Below are 26271 nucleotides of genomic sequence, written 5' to 3' on the forward strand. Positions count from 1 at the left end.
AAAGAAACTGAAGCACAGAGACACTAACCTTGCCAAAGGTTACGGCATGAGTTTGTGACCAAGCCAGCCCTAGGTCCCAGAATTCCTGACTCTCAGATTTTTATTTTAACCACAGCACACTCCCTTTGGAATGAATTGCAAGGCAGATGCTGCCTAAGAGTCATAGCTGGGGCAAGCTGCATGCATAGGAATACCGTCCTTGACCTCAGAACCCCATGAGCTCACCAGGACTCCCATAGTTCTTGCTAGTCACAATATTTTAGGGGAGTCAGGATGAGATGGAAGGCACAGCTTGTTTTCCATCATGCCACTGCAGCATCTGTGCAGATTTCCCCACAAATTATTTAGTCTGTGATTCCAGCAGTGTTAGCAAGTGGACATCCTGTACTAAGGCCCAGTCCAGCAAAGCCCTTAAGCATGTGCCTGGGACTGCTCACATGCTTACAATGACACCCATTTTAACTACTTTGCTGGAACGGGGTCAAAGCAAGCAAAATGAATGAAAGTTACTTGTATATCTGTAAAAGGGCATATCACAGACTATTTCTATGATAAACCATATGTTTAGTCTTATTACACAAACTGTATTCTAGTTTTAATAGTGTTCCCATTAAAATATTCCTTTGGCTCTATCAAAAACAATCTTATTAAATATTGTACATAAATCTTCTAAATGGACTTCACTAAAGTTTTCATAAAGTGGTTTAGGACTTGTAGAAATAGCAGCTGTACTGTATATTTAAAGATCTTTTAAACGTGATTCACTCTGTTTCTTTGACTCAGGTACTTTTAGTGTTTGCCAAAGAAGATAACCAGAGTAACGGGTTCTGTTGGGCCTGTGAGAAGGCTGGGTTTCGGTGTAATATTGCCAGGACACCTGAATCTGCACTGGAATGTTTTCTGGATAAACAGCATGAAATTATTATTATCGACCATAGACATTCCAGATATTTTGATGCAGAAGCTCTATGCAGGTAAGTTCCATAACAATGGAATTTGAAAAATAGTGTTTTTATTATAAAGGAATAGATGGAAAACTCAGAATGTGATTTTAGGCAGGAAGAATGTATAAAATTATAGTGAATCTGTCACCACAAATTTGTCATTTATATATTAGCTTTTTGATAAAAATTTAGAAAGGTGCAAAAAGCAATGATACCTGAGGGGTGTACACAATTGATTTGTCATTTGCAAAGCAATAAACAACTGCTGAGACTTTATAGACAAAGTGAGGCTGAAGTGCTGGAGTTTCAAACGCTTAGACCCACAGTTGCATGCCTAATTTGTACACAGAAATCTGGGAATTCCATACATAAATTCATTTAATTAGCCATTTATATGCCTAGGTGCTGGAACTGGCGGTGCTGCCACACCCCTTGGCTTAAAGTGATTTCCATTATATACTGGATGTTCAGTTTGATTCAATGGCTCTCTGCACCCCCTCTATAAAAATTGTTCCAGCACCTCTGTTTGTATGCTCAATTTCTTGAAATTTCCCATGCAACTACATGTGCAAATGAGGCAATATTTTGTGTGCACAATTGCACACCTACAGTGTTTGCAAATCTGGCCTGAAATACATAATCTTTCTCAAAAGTCTTGTATTACAAATTTACTCCAAAACAACCCCCACCAACTACTATAGCACATGAATAGGGGGAGAAATATTCTTTCATAGCTCTTCAAGGTCTGAAAATGCAGCAGTGTCTTGTTTTCACTGACTTTCTAGTGAAATACTCCCTGGGAGCATGTCTAGACTAAATATCTGATAGGGATGGGGGTGCAGGGGTCAGAGTTCTGACTGCAGGTGAGTGCAGTGGGGTCAGGGCACTGGGACAAATGCTTTACTTCTTGTTAAAATAAAGGAATTAGTTTAAGATCTGTCAGGAGAAGGCAGGAGAGCACTGATGTTCCCTTGGTTAAATTTTTACCACTCAATTCTTCAGCAGAGTAAAATGCTCAATAACTGATCGAGGACAAGTCTGAAACATGCATAACTGCATGGCTTCTTTTGGAATGGAGCATTGTGAATGTAGTGTCGATATGGGTTTCATGTCATTTGTGAGGGGAATATATTTGCTATTTCCTCACCAGGGCTTGGCCAAAATCTGGACTAATCTACAATTTGCATGTTGTTTTTTCCACTGATACTCATAAACTGCTCAACATAGTCTTCTTTTGTAATTACCAAACAAGCTGGGGACTCAGTTTTGATTTGGTTTTGGTTTTTTTAGAATTAAGCATTTAAGAAAGGGATTTTCTAAAGACACTGTAGGATTTATTGAAGATGAACTACAGAAATGTTAAGTGATCTTGTTTCTTTATTTTAAGGTCTATCAGAACAACTAAAGCCTCAGAAAATACAGTCATAATTGGTGTAGTACGAAGGTAAATTGCAAATATCTTTATTTTCCAACATAAACAATCAAATGAATGTGAATCTAATCATTGTAAATACTAGAACAATAGCTCTAAATTAGAACACTTTATTGTGTTGGTGACACTATATTTCTACTGGGTACTGTGTTCACCATCCTCTGCTGCAGGAGGGGTGTAGCCTTGCCTTTTGATTTCTGCATTGCACGAGATATTCCCTCCCCCCACCCCCATATCACTGAAACTTTTAAGAACATGATTTGACCAAAAAACATAGCACTGTGTGCCAAGCTGTGGATCCTTCTCAAGGCTGAATGTTTTACAACTCATGGAAGACCCTCCTTGTAGCTGTCAGTATCCCTAGATACTAAACTGCCCAGTAGGCCTGTCACCTCTCATCCCTTCTCCATGACCTCTTTGAGTGGATGCTTTGTTCACTGCTGTCTAGGGAGACCATTTGTCCTAGTTTGCTAGGATTACCCCTGTACTGAAGTCCTGTCCTGCTAGTCTTGCTTGTTCTCCTGAAACTAGTTTTGTTGCTGTTTCAGTGAAAGCCTCTGGGAGGGTTGTCCAGCCACCTTTACCCACCCTCTGTTCTAGTCTCTCCAACTCCTCCTCTCCACTACAGATCCAGCTCTGTTAGTATTCCTTACCTTTCTGCTGAAGTCAGGCCCAATGGCTGCCTCTGTCCCGGCCTAATGAATCACCCCCCCACTTAGACAGTCTTGATCTTGACTACTTCCTCCTCTTTTTCTCTTGTTTGATTCCACTGCACTGTGTTTGGAGTACAATCTTAGCAGAAAGAAGCATTGGCCAAAAGAAAAATAAGCTGGCAGGTGGCACTTTAGGCCACGGCAAAGGAAGCTGCTGGCAAATCTTATGACTGTGACAACTAGGTCACATACACAGCCATGGCAGTCCTTAAAGCTGGATTGGCTTTTATGCGAGTAATTTAAAGGGGAAAAAAGAAAATAAGGGAGGGAGAGAGAGAGAGAGAGAGGTGCTCGACCCCTCTCTGCCCCTGGCCCCACCCCGACTCCACCCCTGCCCCAGCTCCTCCCACCCCCATTCTAACCCCTTCCTCAAAGTCCCCGCCCCAACTCCGACCCCTCCCTGCCCCTATTCCGACTCCTTCCCCAAATCCCCACTCCAGCCCCGCCTCTTTCCTGCTCCTCCCCCGTCCCTCCTGGGGCTTGCTATAGCTGTTTGGCGGCGGCAAGCGCTGGGAGGTAGGTGAAGGAGCGGGGATGCGGAGCGCTCAGGGGAGGAGGTGGCGGAGGAGGAGGTGAGGTGGGGCAGGGTGGGGAGGGGAGCTTGGGTGCCAGTGGGTGTAGAGCACCCACTAATTTTTTCCCCATGGGTGCTCCAGCCCCGGAGCATGCCTGGAGTCGGTGCCTATGTACCTGTGCAAGGTTTAATCTAGGAAGCCCAGCTAAAACTAGCAGGGATGTTGCAGCAGCATGGACCCTTGCACAGGCTAGCAATGCAAAATACATATCCAGGGTGTGGGGCAGGCTTATACAGACCATGCTGAAGCCTGTGCTGCCAGGTCTTCACTGCTATTTTTAGCCATGCTAGCTAGATGAAAGCAAGCGTGGATATGCCTTCCCAAGCTGCGGATCACCTCCTATTGCAGTGTAGACATGCCATGGGACCGATTTTCTACTGAATAGTACATTGTACGGCTGTGTCTTCACTGACCAAAGATAAAGGTGTGTTTTTACCATGGTATAACTAACACATGTTAGCTATCCCACCGTAAGAACGTGGCAAGACAAGGCACTGGACTTTTAGCGCAAGATAAACAAAGTGAGCCAGCCACAGGCAGGGAGTATAGTGCTTGACTTCGCCTAGCAACCTGACGGTAAATGCAAATGCCTTATGTCCATTTAGGATTTTACTGGGAGCTATTGATCATGTGTCAATTATCTTACTGTAGAAAAACCATTTTTGTGCCAATGAACCCCCTCCAATTTATCAGCATCCTTCTTGAATTCTGGGCACCAGAACTGAGCACATTATTCCAGCAGCTGTCTCACTGGAAGCTAAGATACCTAGATCTATTCTCTAATCTGCCACTGACTCTGTCTCACCTTGGGCAAGTCCCTTAATTTTGCTATGCCTCAGTTTTCCCATCTGTAAAAGAGAGGAATTATACCCACTTAGAGTGCCCTGAGGTTTTCAAATCAGAAGAACTATTTAAATGCAAGCAATTACATCACCTGCTTCACCAGCCTCCCTTACCTCTGATATACTTTTTAACCAAACCTAAAACAATTGCCATTCCTCCAACTTCTCCCATCCCAAGATATACACATATTTTTTTAAATATTGAAAGATAATATGGCCAAGATTTTCAAAAATAATGAGTGATTTTGGTGCCTCTTTTTATGGGTATCCACCTTGTCACACCTTAAAGAGTCCTGATATTCAGAAAGTGCTGAGCACCTGACTTTGGAAAACCAGGCCCTACTGAATGTCCCAAGTTAGACATCCAAGATTTGAGGCACCCAAAATCACTAGTCACCTTTTGAAACCAGTTGGCCATGTCAACTTTCAATTTCCCCATATTTTCCATTAGCCAAGGGTAGCAACAACAGTAAAGAGTCGAGTATAGAAAAACATGGACTAGTCAAGCGATTTCTTAAGTCTGTTGGCATGAAGCATTGATTTTTGTGTTGCAAAAAAGTTAGGGAGCATACTTGAAAATGGAAATGATAATTTTGACGTAACATTTACTGAAAATTAAACTTAACATTCAAGATGTTTATCAAAGCACAAGAAGTGTATTTGATTTACAATAACAAAACTGTAATGCTTGGCTACATAGTGTGTGTTTTAGGCCCCAATCCTGCTAAGGATTCTTTGTGGGACCAAGACTGAATCAGCAAAAGAAGCATTTCTGACTTTGTCATTCTGTTTTGACAGACATAGTGATCGGGAGGAGTCATCAATATTGCCACTGATTGCAGCAGGCTTCACAAGGGTGCGTATGTATTGTCATCCCCTGGATCGTTCTGTAATGTGTGAACTATGATGTAATATGAGAAGCTGTGTTGCGGTTTGGTTTTCAGTGGTCCAGTTTGTCAGTAGTCCAGTCTGCAAAGCCTCACCTTCTCTAGTCCATTGTTCTATATTGTCTCCTCCTGAGCTAGCATATCCCAATGGAAACAGAAACATGACCACTTCCAAGATCATCCTAACTATCAGAGACTTTTTATATGCTGATTTTAAAAGAAATTTAAAAGCATTACACTTCATTTCATAAGTATATATGGGCCAGACTGACCCATTAGTAGCCATACGGTAACAGAGCAGGGAAGTAACTTGTAGTGAACATAGAACATCCTATGGGAAATTGATGCTATCAAATACAAATTCTCACCTGTAAACTGGGTTCAAACATTGTCAGGTGCTCTTATCTATTGTTTAGAGCAGTAGTTTGCTGCTCCAGGCCAATGGGAGCTGCTGGAAGCAGCACGGGCTGAGGGACGTACTGGCCGCCGCTTCCAGCAGCTCCCATTGGCCTGGAGCAGCGAACCGCGGCCAGTGGAAGCTGCGATCGGCCGAACCTGTGGATGCGGCAGGTAAACAAACTGGCCCGGCCTGCCAGGGGCTTTCCCTGCACAAGCGGCAGAACAAGTTTGGGAACCACTGGTTTAGAGTCATCTGGAATGCATTACACTGAATCTGTTCCCTGGCAACTATCCCAATTAAGCAGGCTTGGTGCTTATTAGTGTGTAAGTTAGGTGGATTCTTCAGTACATTAAGCTGACAATGGAACAAAAAGTGCATGATTTATAGTAAGATGCATGGTGCATGTTCACTAGTTTGTTTACTACTCTGTCATAGCGCTTTTGCATCCCTGTCCTTATTTGTAGTTAGACCTCAATGCTGCAAATGCTAAAGGATGGGAGTAATTTTATGCATCTGAGTAGATCCAGTGACTTCAGAGGGACTACTCAGATAAGTAAAGTTATGCAGAGTGCTTAAGTATTTTCAGGATTAGGGGCTTGACAGCCTTGGCATTATCTTTCTAGAACCCATTCCTGCAATTCTTACTCCTCATCAACTCCCCTTGAAGTCCATGGCACTTTAGCACGAATGAAGATTCAAAGGGCTTGTCTGCACTTGGAAGTTGTTTCTGATTAACGTAGGGGATGTATTTGAAGTGCCATAACTCCATGCATGGACAGGCTTATTCTGGAATAAGAGTTCCTTGTACCTGTTTAGTTTAACCCACTTTGGTTAAATTAAATAGGAAGATGGCACTTTTATTACAGAATATGTGTCCACCCATGGAGTTATCTGGGAACAGTTAATCAGGAACAGCTTCATGTGTAGAAAAGCCCTTTGGCCAAACACATAAAGAGTCTGAATCAAAACCCACCAAAGTCAATGGGAGTCTTTCTGTTGACTTCCTTAGGCCTTGCTTCAGGCCCAAAATGAATACACACTAGGCAAGGGCTAATATCTTGTCATGTAACAGTTTGTTTGTTTGTTTGTAACATTGTTTGTTTCTATCCAGGAAATTATGACCTAGAAAGCTAAACACCATGTAAACTTAGTGTTGAAATTTGACTTTTTTTTATTAACAATATGATTTAATTGTTATTTAAATTAAACAGCATGAAGACAAATAATTTTAACAGAAATTAGTTTGATCCTGTTTATTAACTTTGTTGATAGTCACATTGACACAGCATGCTGTTTTTATCTTGTTGTTACATTTTATTTTCTATTGCTTTTTTCAAACTGTAACACCTGGAGGAAATGTTAATGTTAGTGTTAAATCCCTGATAAAAGTTTCTAGAGCTCTTTACTTGTGAATGTGTTAATTTTATGCATCCCTGCTGTCATTCATAATTTCTTTTTTCTTTAAAACAGCATATCTTTATTGACAGAAAAGTCAACTTTCTAACTTTTCATTTACAGAGATATGTAGAAAATTCCAATATCATGGCCTGTTACAATGAGCTAATTCAGCTGGAATTTGGAGAAGTGCGGGCACAATTTAAACTAAGGTAATTGTACCAATTTCGAGAAAACATCAACAATAAAAAAGGCCAAATTTATTCTCATCCAAAAAAGAAGATTTCTTCTTACTGTATGGATGCTCATTACAGAAAGTTAGTTAGCCAAAGAAGTATGTCCCTATTAATCCCTAAAGCACAAACTCCTGCCAGAATTTGTGTTTTTTCTTTGTATGATATTTTATATAGATTATAAGAGACACGTAAATTAAATCTAATTCATTGGGTTTTTTTCTGTCTACAAGGGCTTGTAATTCAATATTTACAGCACTCGAAAAAAGTCAAGAAGCCATTGAGATCACAAGTGAAGACCATGTGATACAGGTTTGTTCTAGTTATTTTTATAAGCATAAAATATTGTTCTGTGGGTTCACTAAATTTTATTTCATCCACAATGATATGTACCCTTTCTTTAAAAGAGGTTCAAGCATATGACCTAATAGTTCTAAACAGATGAGACGAATTCAGCTCTCATGTACAATTTCCTCAGTTTAAAATATCCTGTATAAACCAAGTACATTTTAAAAAATAAGTAATCTTTGCGGTTATGCTGCAGATCTGGCTCTCAGTCTTTTTGTGATGCTCATTTCATATGCTGCTGATAACTGCTGGTGAACACAGCCACGGTTTTATAAACTTTCTTTTCCTAAAGTGTTGTAAATTAATTTAATTTTTCTTTAAAACCTAACGGCAAGCGAAGCTAATTCCAAGTGCAGCAAGGCCCCTGAGTGTAAGTTTTAGTCAAGTTTCAGCAAATGTCCCCAAGTGACTAGAATAAAATCACAAAACTCATTTCCTTGAAGCTCATTGTCCTTGAAGACTTGAATCCATCCCTCTGTACACACTGGGGCTCAAACCAGCAAGTTGGGAGCTGCAGGGAGAGCCGCTGCTTTTGCCTCTCCCTGTAGAGCTAAAGCAGCAGCCCTGCCCTGCAGCTCCCAGCTGTTTCCCAGTACCTCTCCATGCAGAGCTAATATCTGGGAGCTGCAGGGAAGGGCCGCTGAGGGTAAGAGGGGGTGGGTGCTTGGGGAGACATGACTCAAGCTGTTGGATGGGGCCAAACCTTTAAATTGTGCCCCCCGCCCATCATCAAGCACCTTCAGTTTATGGAGAAGGATTCCTGCCTCCCAGCACTCTTAGATTCCCCTTCACACAGCCCATTTTCTTGAGCTTTGTGTGGGGCCCAGAGACCCCCCCCCCAGTCCTTAGCTGGTTCATATAAAGAAAAGACAGAATTTAGCAACATTACTGGTTAATACTCCTCTGCCCTACAAAATCTCGTCATCCTGTTTGTGTCTTTCACAACACTGAGATTGGTCTCAGTTTGAAAGGATTAATTTTTCAAGAGTATTTGTTGTCTATAATAACTTCTTAGAAATGCAAAACTATGTTGTATTTCCATAACAAAATATATTTCCCCCTCTCTCTGCTCATGTGCGCACACAGGCTTGTTTTGTAAGAGCGCCAGGCTTCTGGACTGGATTTTTGTTTTGTTGTGCTAAAAAAATTGAAGTGTATGTTTTATGAATAATACATACAAAGACGTTTATTTCAGCTTAGTAAACATACCACTAGGTATTAACAAGGTAGGTCAAAATGCAGGTCTGTCTTGACTTTCTTCCTTTAAGTATTGTGTTTAATGAGCTTTGGTTTTATTTCACAGTACGTAAATCCTGCATTTGAAACAGCGATGGGCTATCAGATAGGTGAATTAATAGGAAAGGAATTAACTGAAGTGCCTATAAATGAAAAAAAAGCTGATTTCCTAGATACTATTAATTCCTGCATAAAGATAGGAAAGGTAAGTAGCCGTATAATATCATTTATCATTCCATGATATTATTACACACTGCCTGTATGAGTGATAATTGTCCATGCATAAAACACAACAAGGAGTTTACAGGTATGTAACCTGTGTTGTTTGCTTACTCACGCAAGTAATCCCGTTGAAGTCAATGAGACTAGTTGTGACTAGCAGGATTTGGCACTAACATACTAACCTGGGGTCCAATCCTCTTCCCACTGAAGTCAATCGCATTCATCTTATTGACTTCAGTGGGAGCAGGCTTAGTCTAGTCCTCTCAACTGCAATAATTATGGGCTCAATCCTGCAAGGTACAGAGGAGAGCCACATACTCCTCAACTCCCATTGGTACTTTGCTGCACTGGGTCTTGGAGCGCTGCTCCTTACTGTAGATTCTATTTTACTTGCGTTGAAAACCAATCTTGTGTGTTATCTCACTCTCATTGTTGTAACTCCAAATGCTTTAAATTGTGGGTCTGAGGGTGTGGACAATCTTACTGATGCTAAAGAAATGAATCCCACATGATTTAAATCTTCTCATTCAATTTGTGTAGGTGTGTTTGTGCGAGTACATATGTGCCCATGCGCCCCTTCATTGTATCCCATATTTGGTATGCTTAATAATGGTGAAAAACAATTAAAAGAAATCTCTGAGAACAATAAATATTCTATGTTGGTGGGAAAATTCTTATCATCAGTAAAAAAATGTTTTTGACATTGTCAAAACATAAAGCTGTGTAATGTATAGTGTAAGAAAGTGATAAGATGGAGTAATGCATTTCTAGAATGGGAACTGAACTGAGTTTAAAGAGGTTTGGATCTCATCAAGAATTACATTTTCCTTTTTGTAAAGGTTACTTTCAGTTAAGTTGCATGGAAAAGTAAGAGAGTAAAACACTCTCCTGTGTTGTTTCTATGTAGCGTGTGTTACATGTATGTGTATTACTCGCTTTACATATTTGGGGCATATGCTGCATGCACCAAAAGGTGTGAAAACCTAAAAGGGAGGTGGAGAATAAGGAAAATCAGGTAACTTGATATGAAAGAACAAGTTGTCCAGTGGCCGGTAGATTAGAACAGAACCACACTCCATTTTCAACATGATACATTGTAGCTGATTAGCAAGCTCAGAATTTAGAAACCTTGGGAGAGAGGCATGTAATTGCTATCACCCTAAAGGGACATATCAGCTTCCAACTGCTAGGCTCTTTTCTTACCCAAGAGAGGTAGTTCTCTAATGACTAAGGAACTCGCTAGTGGATTTCCATTAGAAATATTTGTTGCACCAAGGAAGTGCAGGGAAGTCAGATGGCTTCAAAGTCCAGATATGGAGGTTGATACCAGAGATTTTGCAGACTGCCTCATAGCATTATGGTGTTCCTTTGACTGTATTATTGTTGTGGCACTATGTGAGTGTGCATCCTAGCATGTCTCGGAGCTGACATTTGCATCTTGACAGCAAAGCCTAAATGCCTTCTGAGGCCAGTGAAAAGATATGTCATGGTACCCTGTCTAAGGAGACACTGTTCATGGTGATAACATGAGGAATTTTCTGAATCAGATGCATTTGCAAAGATGTGCCATGGCATATACACAAGGCTGAGTCAGGGTAGCTAATTGGGTCACACTAGCTGTCTGCTGGGAAACACCACATTATTGACAGTGTGGTGAGATGTTAAAATGAATTACTAGTGTTATTTACATCTAGGCATTGATGCATCAAGACACCAGCACAAAGATGTGATTAGTCACACTGTGTACATCAAGGTAGTAACATGAGTATTTGTCTAGAAAGGCAATGATGTGTCTCTGTGCAGATGGAATGTGCATCTGAACATGAAACTGTCAAGTGTCTGGATATTGACTGGAGTGCTGGAACGGATCCAAGAGACATCCAAGGGCTAAAATGATGGTACTTCACAGTTCTGTTGCCTCTGTGAAGGTGCATCCAAATAAAGGCACGTGGTACAGGTCTGATACCATTATGTGGTGGTCATTAAGTTAAGAATACAGATCAGTTAGTTCTATTGGGCCGCATGACTACAGCATCTACTATTCAAGATATCCAATTATCACATTTTCAATTATTTTTAATGTAATAACAAAAATGCCTCTAACAGAAATGTATTTTTAGACTACTCATGGTAAAAAAACAACAACTAATACTGAGTAATATTTTCCTCTAAGTATGGAGCTGTCAAGATTTTCATGTTTTAGTATACTGATTTCAGGACACCCCTCTGTGAATATTAATGAGATATTAAACTTTAAAGCCTGCATTTCTGGAAGGTCTTGAACTCTCCTCGATGTAGATCTGTATTTGTTACATATGTCTTCTTCTTTGCCATTGGGACACTTAACAGATTGTAATCTATAGAGATTGTAAAAATGTAGAATTTTACCTATTAACACAAAAAGAGTTCTTCCAGACAACATTTGCGGATGCAATTTTACTGTGTGGTTCAACGTTTGAAAGATCACAATACTTTGAAAGTGTTTTTATACTGAATTGTTCCAGGAGAATTTGAAACAAACTTGTGTCCGGAAGGAATAACATTCTCCAAAAAGTTTTGGTTGTGTCAAGATAAATCTGATTTGATTTATCTGTCTCCCTCCATGTTTGTGATTTCTTTGTACATATGAAAAAAGACTGCTTCCCGTTAGCAACCAAATATGTGAGCACTGTAACTTGATTACACTAGCTTACAATATACCAAGCAATTTCTCTAGCCCAGACAAAAACCCGTGCTCTGATGTTTTCTGATCATCCAGCACACAGTAGGAGTTCTTATCTCATGATGAGACGAACCCTTCCCAGTTTGAGACTACGTGGTATGGTATCATAACAAACACAGTAACAAACCAGAATTTTTGATAGAGCTGCGCCAGAGATTTGGGGAAAATGTTTCTAGTTGTACAATGGGATCCAAGATGGATCTATGCCTGTTCATCCACACCTGTAGCATTTTAACTCCTTTGTTGAGAAACATTAATCTGTGGCCAAGTTTAGCATCTTCAAACAGTATTTGATTGGCATTTTACACAGTAAAGCAAGGGATGTTTTAGCGAATGGACTTGGACAATCCATGTAGTATACAATGATCAGGAAGGATATTGTAGAGCCAAGTAAAAAGATGTCTTTGATTAACATATGCTGGCTGTACTCACAAGAGACCAGCGCTATCAAAGGGCATTTTCCTTCTGTTCGAATTTAAGAAATTAAGACACAACACTTGCATATTCTTAACTCGTTGAATGAATCAAATTAGATCCACTGAGGTGAAATCTGAACCAGCTGATCACATCTGACTAGAAGTTTTGCTGCATCTGATCCCTATGATCTGGGACAAAAAAATCTTTATTTGAGATAGTTTCACTTTTCATAAAGTGAGGACAAATCTACACCACAGCGAGAGTATTTCCCACCGACATAGTGTCCCTGTGGACAGCGCTTAGATTGATGTAACTTACGTTGCTCAGAGGGATGTCTTTTTCACACCCCTGAGTGACGTAAGTTACATTGACTTAAGCGGTAGTGTAGACCAGCCCTCATGAGATACCTTTTGATAATTCAGACAAGGCACCCAATTTCTCTCACTGCTTGGAAGTTACTCCACAGAGGAATATATATCCTGCAAACTATAGGGGAAGTTATTTAGTTGTCTAAGGCAAGTGAGTAGTTTGTAAGGGTGCACACTGTGTGCAATTTTATATGAAAAATGAACCAAACTCAGTGGCCCTTCCCTGGACTCAGATCACATTGTGGAAGATTTTGTGCTTGACATTGAGCTTTGGTTTACAATGAGCTTTGGTGTCTTACTGGGTAATGAAGCATTGCCTTCCAAAGGTATCAGTAGAGCAGCAGATTATCATATCAAGGATGTTATTGATCCTTTCTTTTCTACTTACACCAGACATTCTTAGTCTTTATTTTAACACCAGAACATTAGGCCACGCTGAAGTGACTGTGACACCGTATTTCTAGGACAGTAATTCATTCATAAGGATGAGCTCAGTTGAAGGCATATGTCGAGAGGTACATATTCTCTATTTAGCTGGCTGACAGAGGTTCTTGGAGAAAGCATATGGAGTTCTTAAAATATGTTTATGTAATATCCTTATAAGAACTTTACCTAATGGCTGGTGTTTGTCTTAGACCAGAACTGAATTCTTCTGACCCTTCTCCTCCACATGTTACCTTTCAAGGTTTTCTTGTTTTTTTCAGACATTACAACTGTGAATTTTGCCTCTTAAATATGAAGCAAAATCCATTAGTGACTACTTCTATTCTGACATGAGGGGAAGGCACTTGCAACTCTACAATTATTCAATCCATGCATTATGACTTCATCCCTTTATGCATATTCTGACCTTATTATCTGGGTTTAGAGATTGATTACTCTTCTCTCCCTTATCCTGGTTGTCAGGGAACTATTGCTATGTATCATTTTAATTCCAAGAGCATAGAACTGTGTAATGTTTGCTTAGTCCTCATTTATATTCCTCATGCAACATATGGGAGAAGATATTATGCTTGATTCCCAATTTGTTGTGCACGGTTCTTTTCTCAGAGAGAGGCATGGAAAAACCTTTCAGGTTTGGTTTTTGTTTTGTTTTTTTTTCATTCCTCAACTTCCTCCCCACACTGCTTGTCATTATGCAGTCCTTATGCATGCTGGATTCGTTACTTGTTGGTTCTCCCTCCCCAGTGCAAAGTGCATTAAAATGTAGGGCAAATTCTACCCTCAGTTATGCCTGTGCAGTCTTGGCCCATCTGTCTATTGGTTTCTCTCCGATATAAGGATAAATGTAGGTGTGTATATACAGTATTCTGTACTGTGTGTATGTGCACATGGATTAGGGTGACCAGGTGTCCCGATTTTATAGGGACAGTCCCGATTTTTAGGTCTTTTTCTTATATAGCTCCTATTACCCCCCCCCGGTCCAAATTTTTCACACTTGCTATCTGGTCACCCTAACATGGATACACATATGCATAGAAAACCTGATCAATTAAAAGACTCCCTGTGACTTCACTGGGCTTTGGATGACGCCCATATACAGTAAGCAGTCAAATTGTTGTTCATAGATTCATAGATATTTAGGTCAGAAGGGACCATTATGATCAGTTCATTGTTGGACGCTCTTGGACCCAGATTTTCTAGACTCTTTTTCTCTTTAAATTTATGCTAGGATGGACAAACTTGTCGTTATGACTTTGAATCCACTCAGATATCATGGGTCCACAGACTGCTTCATACTGAATGTTACTGGTTTTGCATTACGCTATGGAAAAAGGAACTAAAAGAGGAGAGTGGGAGAGAAGTCAAGTGAACAGTGGAACAGAAAGCAGACAGAATGGGGACAGGATTGTGGGAGAAGACTGATGAAAGCTACAGAGAAAGAAAAAGAATTCTACTGGACAAATATGGGATGTACAACATCTGTTTGTGCCAGTCTCACTTGTGGAGTTTCTTCTATTCCCCAATACATAGAACAGCCTCTGCTTTAAGTAGAAGTTGCTGAGTTAGATATATGAAAATAATAATAATAGGAGTAACTGGGTGAAATCTGCCACCTGTTATACAGGAGATCAGATAATGGTCCCTTCTGTCTTTAGAATCAATGAATAAAAAAAGATTTTTTTAACAGGATGTCCTTTAAAAATATAGGTTTAAAACAGGAGGGCAAATAGTCAGTTTCTGAAAATTGTATCCAGGGCTGACCAAAAATTTTACATCTAAGCTATTTTTTGACAGAAAATTGGGTTTTCAAGTAACTGCAACCTTCACTAGAAGTTTCTGCTTTCCATAGAAATTTTTGACTATTATTTAAAAAAAACAACAACAAATCCTGAAAACCAAAAGCTTTCCATTTTTTGGATTTTTGACAAAAAGTTGAAATGTTTGGCAGAAAAAAACCCAGGCATTTTCTGAGAAGCTCTACTCACCCATTAGCCTGAAACCCAAGAGTGTGGATCTATTATAACTACAATGCTAACTTCAGAGATCAAGAAGTAAGCATGTTTCAACCCCTCCAGAGTTGGACTCCTCTGGAGCCCATCAACCAGTTCACTGGTCAGTGTGCTATTATATATACAAAAAATGTCTCATGTTTTCTGTCTTTGGAATTCAGCTTCAAAATTGTGTGAAATTATTTTGGAGTTTAATTTTCTTAAATTTGTTTTTATAAATAACATACTTGGGCAAAGGGAGAGGCTGTCTGAGTTTTCTGGAGAGGTGGATAATTTCTCCAATGAGCTAAAAGAATGAGTCATTTGTAAGTGGAGTGAGAACCCTCAGCCCCAGTTGCATCTTCAGTTCCTCTTCTTTCATATTTCTTCTTTTTGCGTCCATGTTTCTCTGACACATGCATTGCCTCTACGACCCCCAAGAATGAATGTCTAGGTCTGGGATTGCAAAGCAGATTTAAATGAAAATATATCAAATTTAGATTTGTTTTTATTTTTTTCCTGACTCTCTTGGCAGTAATAAATGAAGAGGAATTTGTAAAAAATAGCCTTATGTTTGTTAATTACTTAATTGAATGTAATTATCCTTGGACTACTTTTGCAGGAATGGCAAGGAATGTATTACGCCAAAAAGAAAAATGGAGATAGCATACAACAAAATGTGAAGATAATACCTGTCATCGGACAGGGAGGGTAAGTGCAAAAGTTAAGTACCTTGTCAATATGTATTTGAGGTATGATACAATGCTCAATGAAGTCAGAAACTCCCATTGGCTTCAGTGGGTCTTGCATCAGTCTTTATTGCTTTCTAAGTGAAATTCATCCCTGCAGAGCTGGAAGCTTGCAGTGGGACAGATCCACCACTTAAGTTCTCAGGGTAAAATCCACTTTACTCACATAATGCTCTGCTAATTGCACTGTATGCAAGGGAAGTGAAATCCAAACCCCAGTGCAGAGCCAGGGTTTGGGCCAAACTCCCTGTGACTATTATTCCAGCCTGCGGGATAGAGTGGTGCGTGCTCCCATTATGCCTTGTGTTGAGGCCACTGGAGGGGCCACATAAACCTAGAGCCTGTGTTCCCTCCCATCATCTCCATCCATGCTGGCCTATGCAAGGCTGGTGTGCAGACTGGTTCTGTGGTGCAGCGACTGGATCTGTGTAGGTCCTTTACACTTACATCCCAGGTGAACTTGGCCCAAAGGGAGCTAACATTCCTTACTCAGGCAAAATTCCCGTTTTCCAGCACTTCCATTCGGCCATTGACTGAGACGTTTAGAGCAGAATGGTAAATATTGATTATTAGAACATTTATGGTAAGTCCACCTATGCAATTTCAATAAAGAAAGGGGGACCAGCTGGCACATATTGTAGCAATCCCCAAACTCTCTGGGAATTTTCCAAACATGCACCTTACCTTATGCCTTAGTTCCTCCTATTCTACTGAAGCATCAGGCAGTCCAGTTCCTCCATTGATTATCATCACTTGCTAGTTGTGATGCTTCTTCCTAGGTGATGCCAGTGGAAAACATGCAGAGTTATTAAAATAATATGGGCTTGATGATATAAGAGTACACGTTCCTCCGGAAACCCCCAGTTTTGTATGTCCCTCCCTTCTCAGTTGATCTGTCTTACCATGAAGGAAAGGTTATATGCAACTTCTTTCCTATCCAACAAACATTATAGGTTAATTAAGTGAGCAGTGGAAACTCCACTCTTTATAGGCAGAAGAAGTGGGATGTTTTAAATTGCTGGCATCCCTCGGTAGTAATTCATACTCTCTATTCTCCATCAGTGGAGCAAAAGCATCTGGCAGCTTGTGATACAAAGCAAAGGAGATGGACCCATACTCATGTATACATTACCTGAGTACAAAGCAAATGTGGTTGGCACAGGGAGTGTCATGCCGATCTGGAGGCATTTAGGATGGTACTAGCCTAGGTGACTGCTCCACCCCTAATCCCTATAATCTGTCTGTCTGGACCTACATCATTGCAGATGCACCAGCCACATCATACACCTAAACTTCCCCCAGCAGCAGCAGAGAATGAGCCCACATAGCATGGCTATACAGCACACACATCCCACCCACCCTCCCTCCCTCCTGCCCTCCCGTGCAGCTGAACTGCATTGGTTCCATGCCCTCACAGAGTACGATTTGTTCTGGATGGATTTATTGCTAGTATGGATCTTGTAAATTTAAAATGCCGCTAGATGTGAATCAGAGCTGGGAATTGGTGCGACAATAACGCATTGTTTTTTGCCTACAGAAAGATTAGACACTATGTGTCAATTAGTAGACTGTGCAATGACAACAATAAGGTAAGAAAAAAGGTGACTTGTCCATTTTAGTTTAAGCAGAAAATATCACAGCGTGATCAGGAAATTGATTAACTGGATTTTCTTATATTGATTTGTAGGCAGAAAGAATATGTGAACGTGTTCAGGCTGAATCTCAGACAGGTACGTGATTGCATTTTTGTCACAAGAAGCATGGGATGTATGCAGGAAAAGATTAGATAGATTCGCTAAGATCAGACTCAAACACGGGTTACAAAGCGCAGTGAAAACAATAATATTTAGATAGCAATAAAATGTATTCCTGGGGGAGACAAAATAAATGCGAGTTATCTATGCCAGGCAAATTTGTTTCAGCAGTAACATAAATCAAACAAACCTTGAAAATGTAATGTGTCTGTGTTAGAACCAAAAGTGGGTACCACATTTGGCTCTATTTCACATTCCAATCGTAGGTAGTGTAGTTGATGCAATCTCTATGACTAGATTAGAAATGTCAAGGACACCATCGAGATGGAATTACGTCATGGCTAATATAATTCATGGCATGCACCTTTTGCTTCTTTATTAAAGATCTGTTGCTTTTGCTATTTTGGGATATTGCACATGGATGGATATGATGATGAATGCACATCATTTAGGGCTTGGTCCTGCTCCCATTGAAGTTCATGGCAAAACTCGCCTGGGCTTCTATGGGCCTTAGAGTTCCAGAGTTTACAGGGTGGTTTCAATCCCAAATCAATCTGTTTATATTCTGAACAATTATGATTAGGAAACTCCCAGTTGGTTTTTTATTTAATTTAAATTAAAACCCAGATAACTGCCTCCTCCCCTTTAAAAAAAATACTGAAGTATTCTAGCAGGATTTGCCCCAAACATTACAGCTTCCAGTAATGCCACTTCAGGATCTGGGGCAGTGCTGCAGGAGACAGCAGTACATTTTAACAAAGGTACCCATATAGCCCGTGTGCCTCTAGCCTCCTTTCCACCTGAAGCAGGAGGTGTGTGGGACCAAGTTATGCTATTCCACTTTCTGCTACAAACAGAAAAGCAGAGGGATCAAACCCACATTCCTCATGTGCCTCTGGTGGAAGCCATCTTCCATTGGAGGGTGTGGGGGAACAATGAGGTAGCTTAGGGAGTAAATCAGAAGAAAGCAACACCCTAGCACTCCAGGGCGTTCTGTACAAGCAGCCACAGGGGATTTTGCTGTCTAACTCTACTCTCTCCTGCCTGGCGGTCTTCAGACACACATACCCCATCAGTGCTGGGATTTGCCCCTCCAGTATTGGCACTTTAGAGGACTTAAAATAAATCCTTTGTTCATCCTCTCCTCTCTGCCAAGCCCTTGGGCTCTGCTTATAATTCAGCTCCCCTTTTGATCTTCCCAGCCTAAACTAGTTCCTTTGAAGGGATGAAGGAGTATGTCCACCCACACTTAGAGTCCTAAACTGCAACTCTCTGTCTGCTCCTTGTTGTACTCAGCAGTAATGCCCCCATCCCCTGCCTTAGGCAATCTCAGCTCACAGACAAACATTTAACTGGTATGAGTCAATTAAAACTAAAAAACAAGCAATGGGCCAAACCCTGTCCTCAGTTATCCTTGTGTAACCACTTTCTGTGCTAATTAACCCACATGCAATGGGACTGTGCTAATTAACCCACATGCAATGGGACTGTGTGGGCCTAAATGAGCTCAGAAATTGCCCTATTGACTTACGTCACTGTATCTGCCTTTCAGTTCCCCCATCTGTAAAACAGGGAGAACAGACTCCCTCCCATAGGCTGTTCTGAGGATTAAGTAGGTAATGTCTATACATATGTCAAGGTTGGCTTACTAAGTATTATTATTTGTACAGTCCAACAACTCTTGCATGAAGCCATTTAGTGGTGATTTTCTAAGATGTGGAATATTCAGACATCAGAGAACTCTTGTCTACTGAAGTTTCTATCTTGCCTTAGAGCCAAATGCTTTCTGCCTCTGGCATGAAACACATCTAGTTCAGGGGGTAGCCTTAAAGACAATGCAGACTCCGCCCGGAGTTTGAGGGGTTGGTAGGGGTGGGATAGGGAAATGATCATCAGCTTCACCACTGTGTAAACCCATAGGACCTAAGGAGGAGCTCTGTGTAGTTCGGAAGCTTGTCTCTCTCACCAACAGAAGTTGGTCCGGTAGAATGTATTACCTCACCCACCTTGTCTCTCTAGATCCGTAATGGATTTTCAGGGTCCCTCTGACTTCTGCAGCTCTATTACTGGCAGTGCTGTGGCTGAACACCATTCTGCACCAATGCAGTGGGTTAAGAGAGGACTCTCGGTGCTCTTTGATCCTCTACACAAAGGCCATATACTTTTGCGTCTTTGCTTGAGGCAAGAGCAGCATTCAGAGACTATGACGTGGGAGTATCCATGGCAAGACCAGTGTGAATACAGTTCTAAGAAGCTGTTTTCCAACCAACTGTAGCATTATGCATGTTGTTCCGCTGCTACCAAGCTTTTACCTGTCTTTAGTTTCCTTTAACATATAATCTGGGAAGAGCCTTTGTTGCAGTCATTGTATAACATTGATGTCTCCACAGATATTCAGACTTGCCGACACAAAGATAGGAGGAAAGGATCGCTCGATGTCAGATCCACAACCTCAAGAGGAAGTGATGGTATGTTAGATAAGTGGATGTTTGTATATTTTTCACATGGCTTTTAAAAACCCCCAAGCCATGAATATTTCATATTTATGCAACTACCCCATGTGTTTTGCCTCTGAACAATATTTTTTATACTACTTTTTTGAAACCTTTAGAAACGAAAGGCCAGATTCCGCCACCCTTACTAACGTTGGGTAGCACTTACTGTCATGAGTAATCCCATAGAATTCATAGAGCTACTCACAAAGTAAGTTACTCTTCATCATTAGTAAAGGTAGCAGATTCTGGGGCCCCCACAAGTATTGGGGTTTGTTCTAGTTTCCCTACTTATTCTTCCCATGAAAGTCAAAGTTAAATTTCTTCTTATTTTTTGTTTGCTTTATTTGCACTGTGTTGTGTCATACATCAGGGAGTTACACTTCATCATGGCATTTTACCCTTCACATACTGCAGGGTTTTGCTGGTGTTTATAAAGCTTCTGTTAAAACGTGTATCAGTACATTCTAGGCAACGGTCAAAGTCTGGTGAAAATTTGAAGTAACAGATTTACTTCTAATTTTCACCAGACTTTGACCATTGCTACAAAAATAGCCTGGATTCTGATGCTGAAGATGTGCTCAGCACAAAGAGTAGCAGAGAAGTAGCCACATCTTACAGGTTACAAAACAGGAAGTAGCCTAGATTGGCCTTTGCTGCCAAAAATTGCTAATTGACACAAAAGATGTATGTTTTCCAGTCCCTGATTAATAACATCGGTTGTTACGGGCTAGAATCTCAGTTGGCATAGCTCCTCATCACTGCATTAAGTTCAAAGAACCTACACTGATTTACACCAGTTGATGATCTGACTCATTGTGTCTTGTCATGTATTACACCCTTGTAGTATTACAGGCCCCTCCTCGCCCCCCCAAAAGCAACGTACATATGGCGCTTGTGGCTGAACATTTTATAAAATATTTAAAATATAAAAACAGCAACTATCTTGCCAGGCCATTATGGCTACTTATCTCTGTTCTGTTTTGTTGGTGATTCAGCGTGCATCTATGTGGGCATCCTAATCAGCATAGCAGGGCATGTGTGCATATGCATGCTGTTATAGGTGGTCCTGAAGGTCATGGCAAACGAGGAATTCTTGGCTAACTCTGGATGTCATGCATTGTCATTTCAATCAGGGTGCTCATTTTGCTTTGTTTTCTGCACAGGCAGTTCACAGAGGCGACACTCCTCAATGGCCAGGATACATTCCATGACTATTGAAGCACCCATCACCAAGGTAATGCACCATTGCTGGTGTTCATGAAGTCAGACAATCAGAATTTACTTGGATTTTTTTTCTGAAATACTATGGCAGAAACCCTCTGCACAACACCTGGCCTGAGTAGCTGGGCCACATGCAATGGCTGTAGAAGCTTATGCTGGCCCTTACACCATGTCTTCCCTTCCTCCCATCTCCCACAGTGAGTGACTGGGAAGATCCAGGAAGTGGCAAATGCTCTGTTCCCAATCCACCCTTGCCTGCCCATACTGTCCCCTGCCTGTCCCCTCTGCCTGCCACATAGGGGTGTGCACCCTCTGCATCTCTCTCCACATTCAGCTCCCACTTTAGCACAGTCACACTGGTTCTGTTGCCTGGAAGCACTCTGCCCATGCAAAGGAAGGGACTGGATTTCCCTTACATACATATTCATTGTAATGCATAGGGGCTGACTTTTATTTTTCCCTGGGGGTGCTCTGCCTCAGGTCCTGCCCCCACTCTGCCCCCTCTCCCGAGGCCCCACTCTCACTCTGCCTCTTCCCACTCCACTCCAACCCCTCCCCTGAGGCCCTCACCTGCCTGACACTCCCTGCTCTCTGCCCTCCCCCAGCCACCAAACAGCTGATTGGTGCTGAGCACCCACTATTTTTTTCCTGTGGATGTTCGAGCCCCGGAGCACCCACAGAGTCAGTGCCTGTGTTGTAATGTATCTCAAGAAACCACTCAAGAGACCAACAAATATCAGTTGCTTAATAAAGTGACTTTCTGATAAAGATAGAAGAGGATTGTACTGGGTCTGTTTGGAGATACTTTGGGCCAGTATCTTAAGACAGGAAGTTGCCTAATAAGAATGGCCTCTTTAAAACCTTGATCCTGCTCCCAAAGTCAATAAAAAAACTCAGTGTTTCACTATTGATCCCCTAGAGATTTCACAGTAGTTCTACACGATCTGGATTAAATACTGCTATGTTTAGTAGCGATGACTTCTCATATTAGTCACTGAGAATCTCTCTTTTCTTCAATCACTTCTAAATTTCAAGAGTTTCTTATATTAACCTAGGTAATAAATATTATCAATGCTGCACAAGAAAGCAGTCCCATGCCTGTCGCAGAAGCTTTAGATCGAGTGTTGGAGATTCTAAGAACCACTGAGTTATACTCTCCACAACTTGGGACAAAAGATGAAGATCCACATACGAATGATCTCGTTGGAGGATTAATGACAGTGAGTACATATGATGGCAAACAATTGCTGACATAAATGCTGGGGCCTGGATTCTCCGTGCACTTACTTCAGTTTACATCAGTGTAACTCCATTGATTTGAATGGAATCACTCCTGATTTACACTGTTACAAGTGAAAGGAGGATCAGGTCCCTTGATTCTTTTTATTAATGGACTACTCAAGTATACGTATTAAAGTTCTGTGCGTAAGTTGGGAGCCCAAACTTTATCATATGATGCACGCATGGGAGGCAGGGGAGATTGTGCAGGAGGTGGAGGGGGCAGGCTTCTGGGGGAGGCATAGGGTGGGTGCAGGTGCCTACAGAGGTCGGGGGAGGGGGGTTGTGAGGGAGGTTGGGGAGGAGTAGTGGCTGCCTGCAGGAGGTTGGAAGGCAGGGGTGCCCCCAGTTCACTCTCACTCCCTGTCGGGGCCAGATGGCTGGTGCCCAGTCAACCCCACATCTTCCCTGCCAAGCCCAGTGAGACAGGAGGCTGCTTTCCACTGTCAAGTCTGGCTCTCCTGTAGTGCACACGCACAGAGGTCTCTCTGAGCCCAGCTGCCCTGCGGCCTGCCTGACCTGAACAGACTACATCAGTGTAGCTCGCACCAGCAGGATCTATATGGGGCATTAGAGCACCACACGTTAGTGCTCTCTGCACTTCGTGCCCCTGTAGACCAGTCTGCATCCCCATGTAAAATTGCTTCTCCCAGAAATCTGCCACCCTGAGGCAGTTGTCTAGTTTGCCTACAGCTTAAGTGGCCTTTGCATCTACTCTTTGAATTGGTACATATCACTGACTCATTGCTCACTTCATTCCATCTGAACCAACCTCTGCAAATGTGTGTTCTGATCCCACACAACCCTCAACGTCAGTCCATGATCATATGGCATAAGGATTCACAGAAAGTTAGTGTACCATAATATACAAAATCCTCACTGGATATAGAACAAAAACTTTTACAAGGCAAAGGGAGCGTCAGAGAAGGGATGTTTCAGAGGATGAATGTATAGTATATATTGATTTTGAAAATGATCTACAAGAAACATTTGTTCAGCAAAGGAGTTGAAGATGAAAGATTAAATTATTCCATCTCATGTACAAACGGCATTATATTGATAATCTGGCAACACAAGCAGAGGATGCAGCTGCTCATGGTGAACAAGGAACCATCTACAAAATGACACGGCTTATCCATGGTAAATGGCAGACACCAACAAACTCTCTCATCAGGAACAAACAAGGACACCTACTAATAACCAAAGAAGAACAAGAAATGTGCTGGACAGAGCATTTCAAAGAATTGCTGAACAGGGAGTCGCCTAAAGAGGAAGCAAACATCCAGGAGGCAGAAGAAGATCTTGATATCAACACAGACACCCCAACTAAGAAAGAGATTATTCAAGCCATCAGATCCTTAAAAAATAGGAAAGCTCCTGGCAAGGATAACTTGAATGCAGAATTGTTCAAGGTAAATCCTAAATTAGCAGTATCTATCCTGGTCCCTCTATTTACATCAGTCTGGGAAAGGGAAAAAGTGCCAGATGAGTGGACCAATGGGGTTATAGTGAAAATGCCAAAGAAAGGAACTCTCAGTGATTGTAATAACTAGCGTGGTATCACACTTTTATCTCTGCCAAGCGAAGTATGGTTGTAAGATGGATCGGCAACCTTTGGCACGCAGCCTGTCAGGGAAATCCACTGGCGGGCTGGGCCGGTTTGTTTACCCGCAGCGTCCGCAGGTTCGGCCGATCACAGCTCCCACTGGCCATGCGGGAAGTGGTAGCCAGCATATCCCTCAGCCCACGCCACTTCCCGCAGCCCCCATTGGCTTGGTACGGTGAATCACAGCCAGTGGGAGCTGCGATTGGCCAAACCTGCAGACGCTGCAGGTAAACAAACCATCCCGGCCTGCCAGCGGATTTTCCGGATGGGCCGCATGCCAAAGGTTGCCGATCCCTGGTGTAAGATCGTAGTCCAGCATATATTATAGGCAGTTGATAGTGTTCTCAGAAAAGAGCAAGCTGGTTTTCAGAAAGGGCGTGGATGCACAGACAAGATCTTCACTCTACGAAGCATAACTAGAACAGTGCTTAGAATGGCAACAGCAACTCTACATACATTTCATAGACTTTGAGAAGGCTTTTGATAGCATTCACAGGACCAGCCTATGGTTCATTCTGCAGGCATACGGAATTCCTTTCCATATAATCAATGTCATCAAAAGCTTCTATTTCAACTTTACATGCAGTGTTGATCGCAGTGAGCTCAGTTTTGAAGTCAAAACAGGAGTACGTCAGGGGTGTGTCATGTCTGCAATCCTTTCAATATTGCCATCGACTGGGTAATGCGGTGTACAACAGAAGACATGGCAAGAGGCATTAAATGGACACTCTTCTCATCCCTTGAAGACCTGGACTTCGCTCTTCTATCACATACCCAACATGATATACAAGAAAAAACACCTTGACTCAACCCATTCAGCCAGCAAATTGGACTGAACATCAATCGCAATAAGACAGATATCATGACCTTTAATATTGCCTCACTATCACCAGTACAGATAGAGAACTATGTTCTCACCAATGTAGAAACATTCACATACTTGGGCAGCACCATCAGCCAGGAAGGTGGAATAAGCTAGGACATCCGGAACAAAATCAGTAAAGCCAGGAATGCCTTCAGGAGTTTAAATACAGTCTGGAAATCAGCAAAATACAACACCAGAACCAAACTCAAGATTTATCAGAGCTGCGTACTTTCAACACTACGTTATAGTGCAGAATGCTGGGGAATGAGAAAATATGACATGTCCAAACTGTCTTCATTCCATACAACCTGCCTCCGAAAAATCCTCCGTATCTTTTGGACCAGAACAATCTCAAACCTAGATCTATTGACACAGTGCAGCCAAGAGGATCTGAGCACCATCGTTGCCAGGAGTCATTGGAGATGGATTGGTCATGTGCTTCGGATGGAAACTGATTCCATCACTAGAGTAGCAATAAGATGGACACCTGAAGGCAAGTGAAAAACGAGGCTGCCGGAAAACGACATGGCAAAGAGCTGTGGAAGCCGAGCTGAAAAACCTGGGGCACAGCTGGGGAACCATTGAAAGACTTGCCAGAAACAGACAGGAGTGGAGGAGCTTCGTCACTGCCCTAAATGCCAGAGGCATAATAGGAATATGATGATGATCTCATGTACAAGAGACTGTCTCTGTGTGTCATTTAGGCTATTATTATTTGGATGTTATTAAACTCAATGTGGGAATGGCATTCAAAATCAGAACATAGATTTGCCAGCTGTAATCGGATCTGGTATCTCAACTGTAACAAAATCTAGCCCTTTATTCTCAAGGACACTCTGAGTCTGGTGTCTTGAATATTTGTGTCACAGCAGTGCTATTGAAGAAATGTTTAACTTGCTTTAACAGCAGGACAGCCTTCCCCATAAGTCACAAAACTCCAGACTAATTTACTTACAAACCTTAAAATAGAAACTAGATGTAATAATTCTTATAAGTGCAGACATTACACAGGTCAGATATGGCATCTAGATTTGCCTCTGTTGTACACTAGTCATATAATGTTATTAGTAAGTTAGAAAGGTGTGTTTATAAAGGGTTTTTTTTAACAACTAGTTTATACATACAGGGCCAACATTA

At 41.6% G+C, this 26271-nt stretch overlaps 1 protein-coding gene across 4 annotated transcripts in view; it reads left to right on the plus strand.

The window, feature by feature from the left end:
• Positions 1 to 26271, plus strand: part of PDE8A (phosphodiesterase 8A) — a 197161-nt gene that overhangs the window by 145491 nt on the left and 25399 nt on the right. For all 4 annotated transcript variants that reach the window (XM_073304039.2, XM_073304041.1, XM_073304040.2 and 1 more), the window contains 12 exons: positions 784 to 974; positions 2332 to 2388; positions 5305 to 5362; positions 7312 to 7400; positions 7655 to 7733; positions 9073 to 9210; positions 15789 to 15877; positions 17453 to 17504; positions 17603 to 17645; positions 20060 to 20137; positions 21328 to 21398; positions 22441 to 22605. In XM_073304039.2, coding sequence (XP_073160140.1) covers positions 784 to 974; positions 2332 to 2388; positions 5305 to 5362; positions 7312 to 7400; positions 7655 to 7733; positions 9073 to 9210; positions 15789 to 15877; positions 17453 to 17504; positions 17603 to 17645; positions 20060 to 20137; positions 21328 to 21398; positions 22441 to 22605 — 1110 coding nt within the window. The remainder of the gene's footprint in view (positions 1 to 783; positions 975 to 2331; positions 2389 to 5304; positions 5363 to 7311; positions 7401 to 7654; positions 7734 to 9072; positions 9211 to 15788; positions 15878 to 17452; positions 17505 to 17602; positions 17646 to 20059; positions 20138 to 21327; positions 21399 to 22440; positions 22606 to 26271) is intronic.

This window comes from Lepidochelys kempii, chromosome 10 (genome assembly GCF_965140285.1).
Source record: "Lepidochelys kempii isolate rLepKem1 chromosome 10, rLepKem1.hap1, whole genome shotgun sequence".
Classification (NCBI taxonomy): domain Eukaryota; kingdom Metazoa; phylum Chordata; order Testudines; family Cheloniidae; genus Lepidochelys; species Lepidochelys kempii.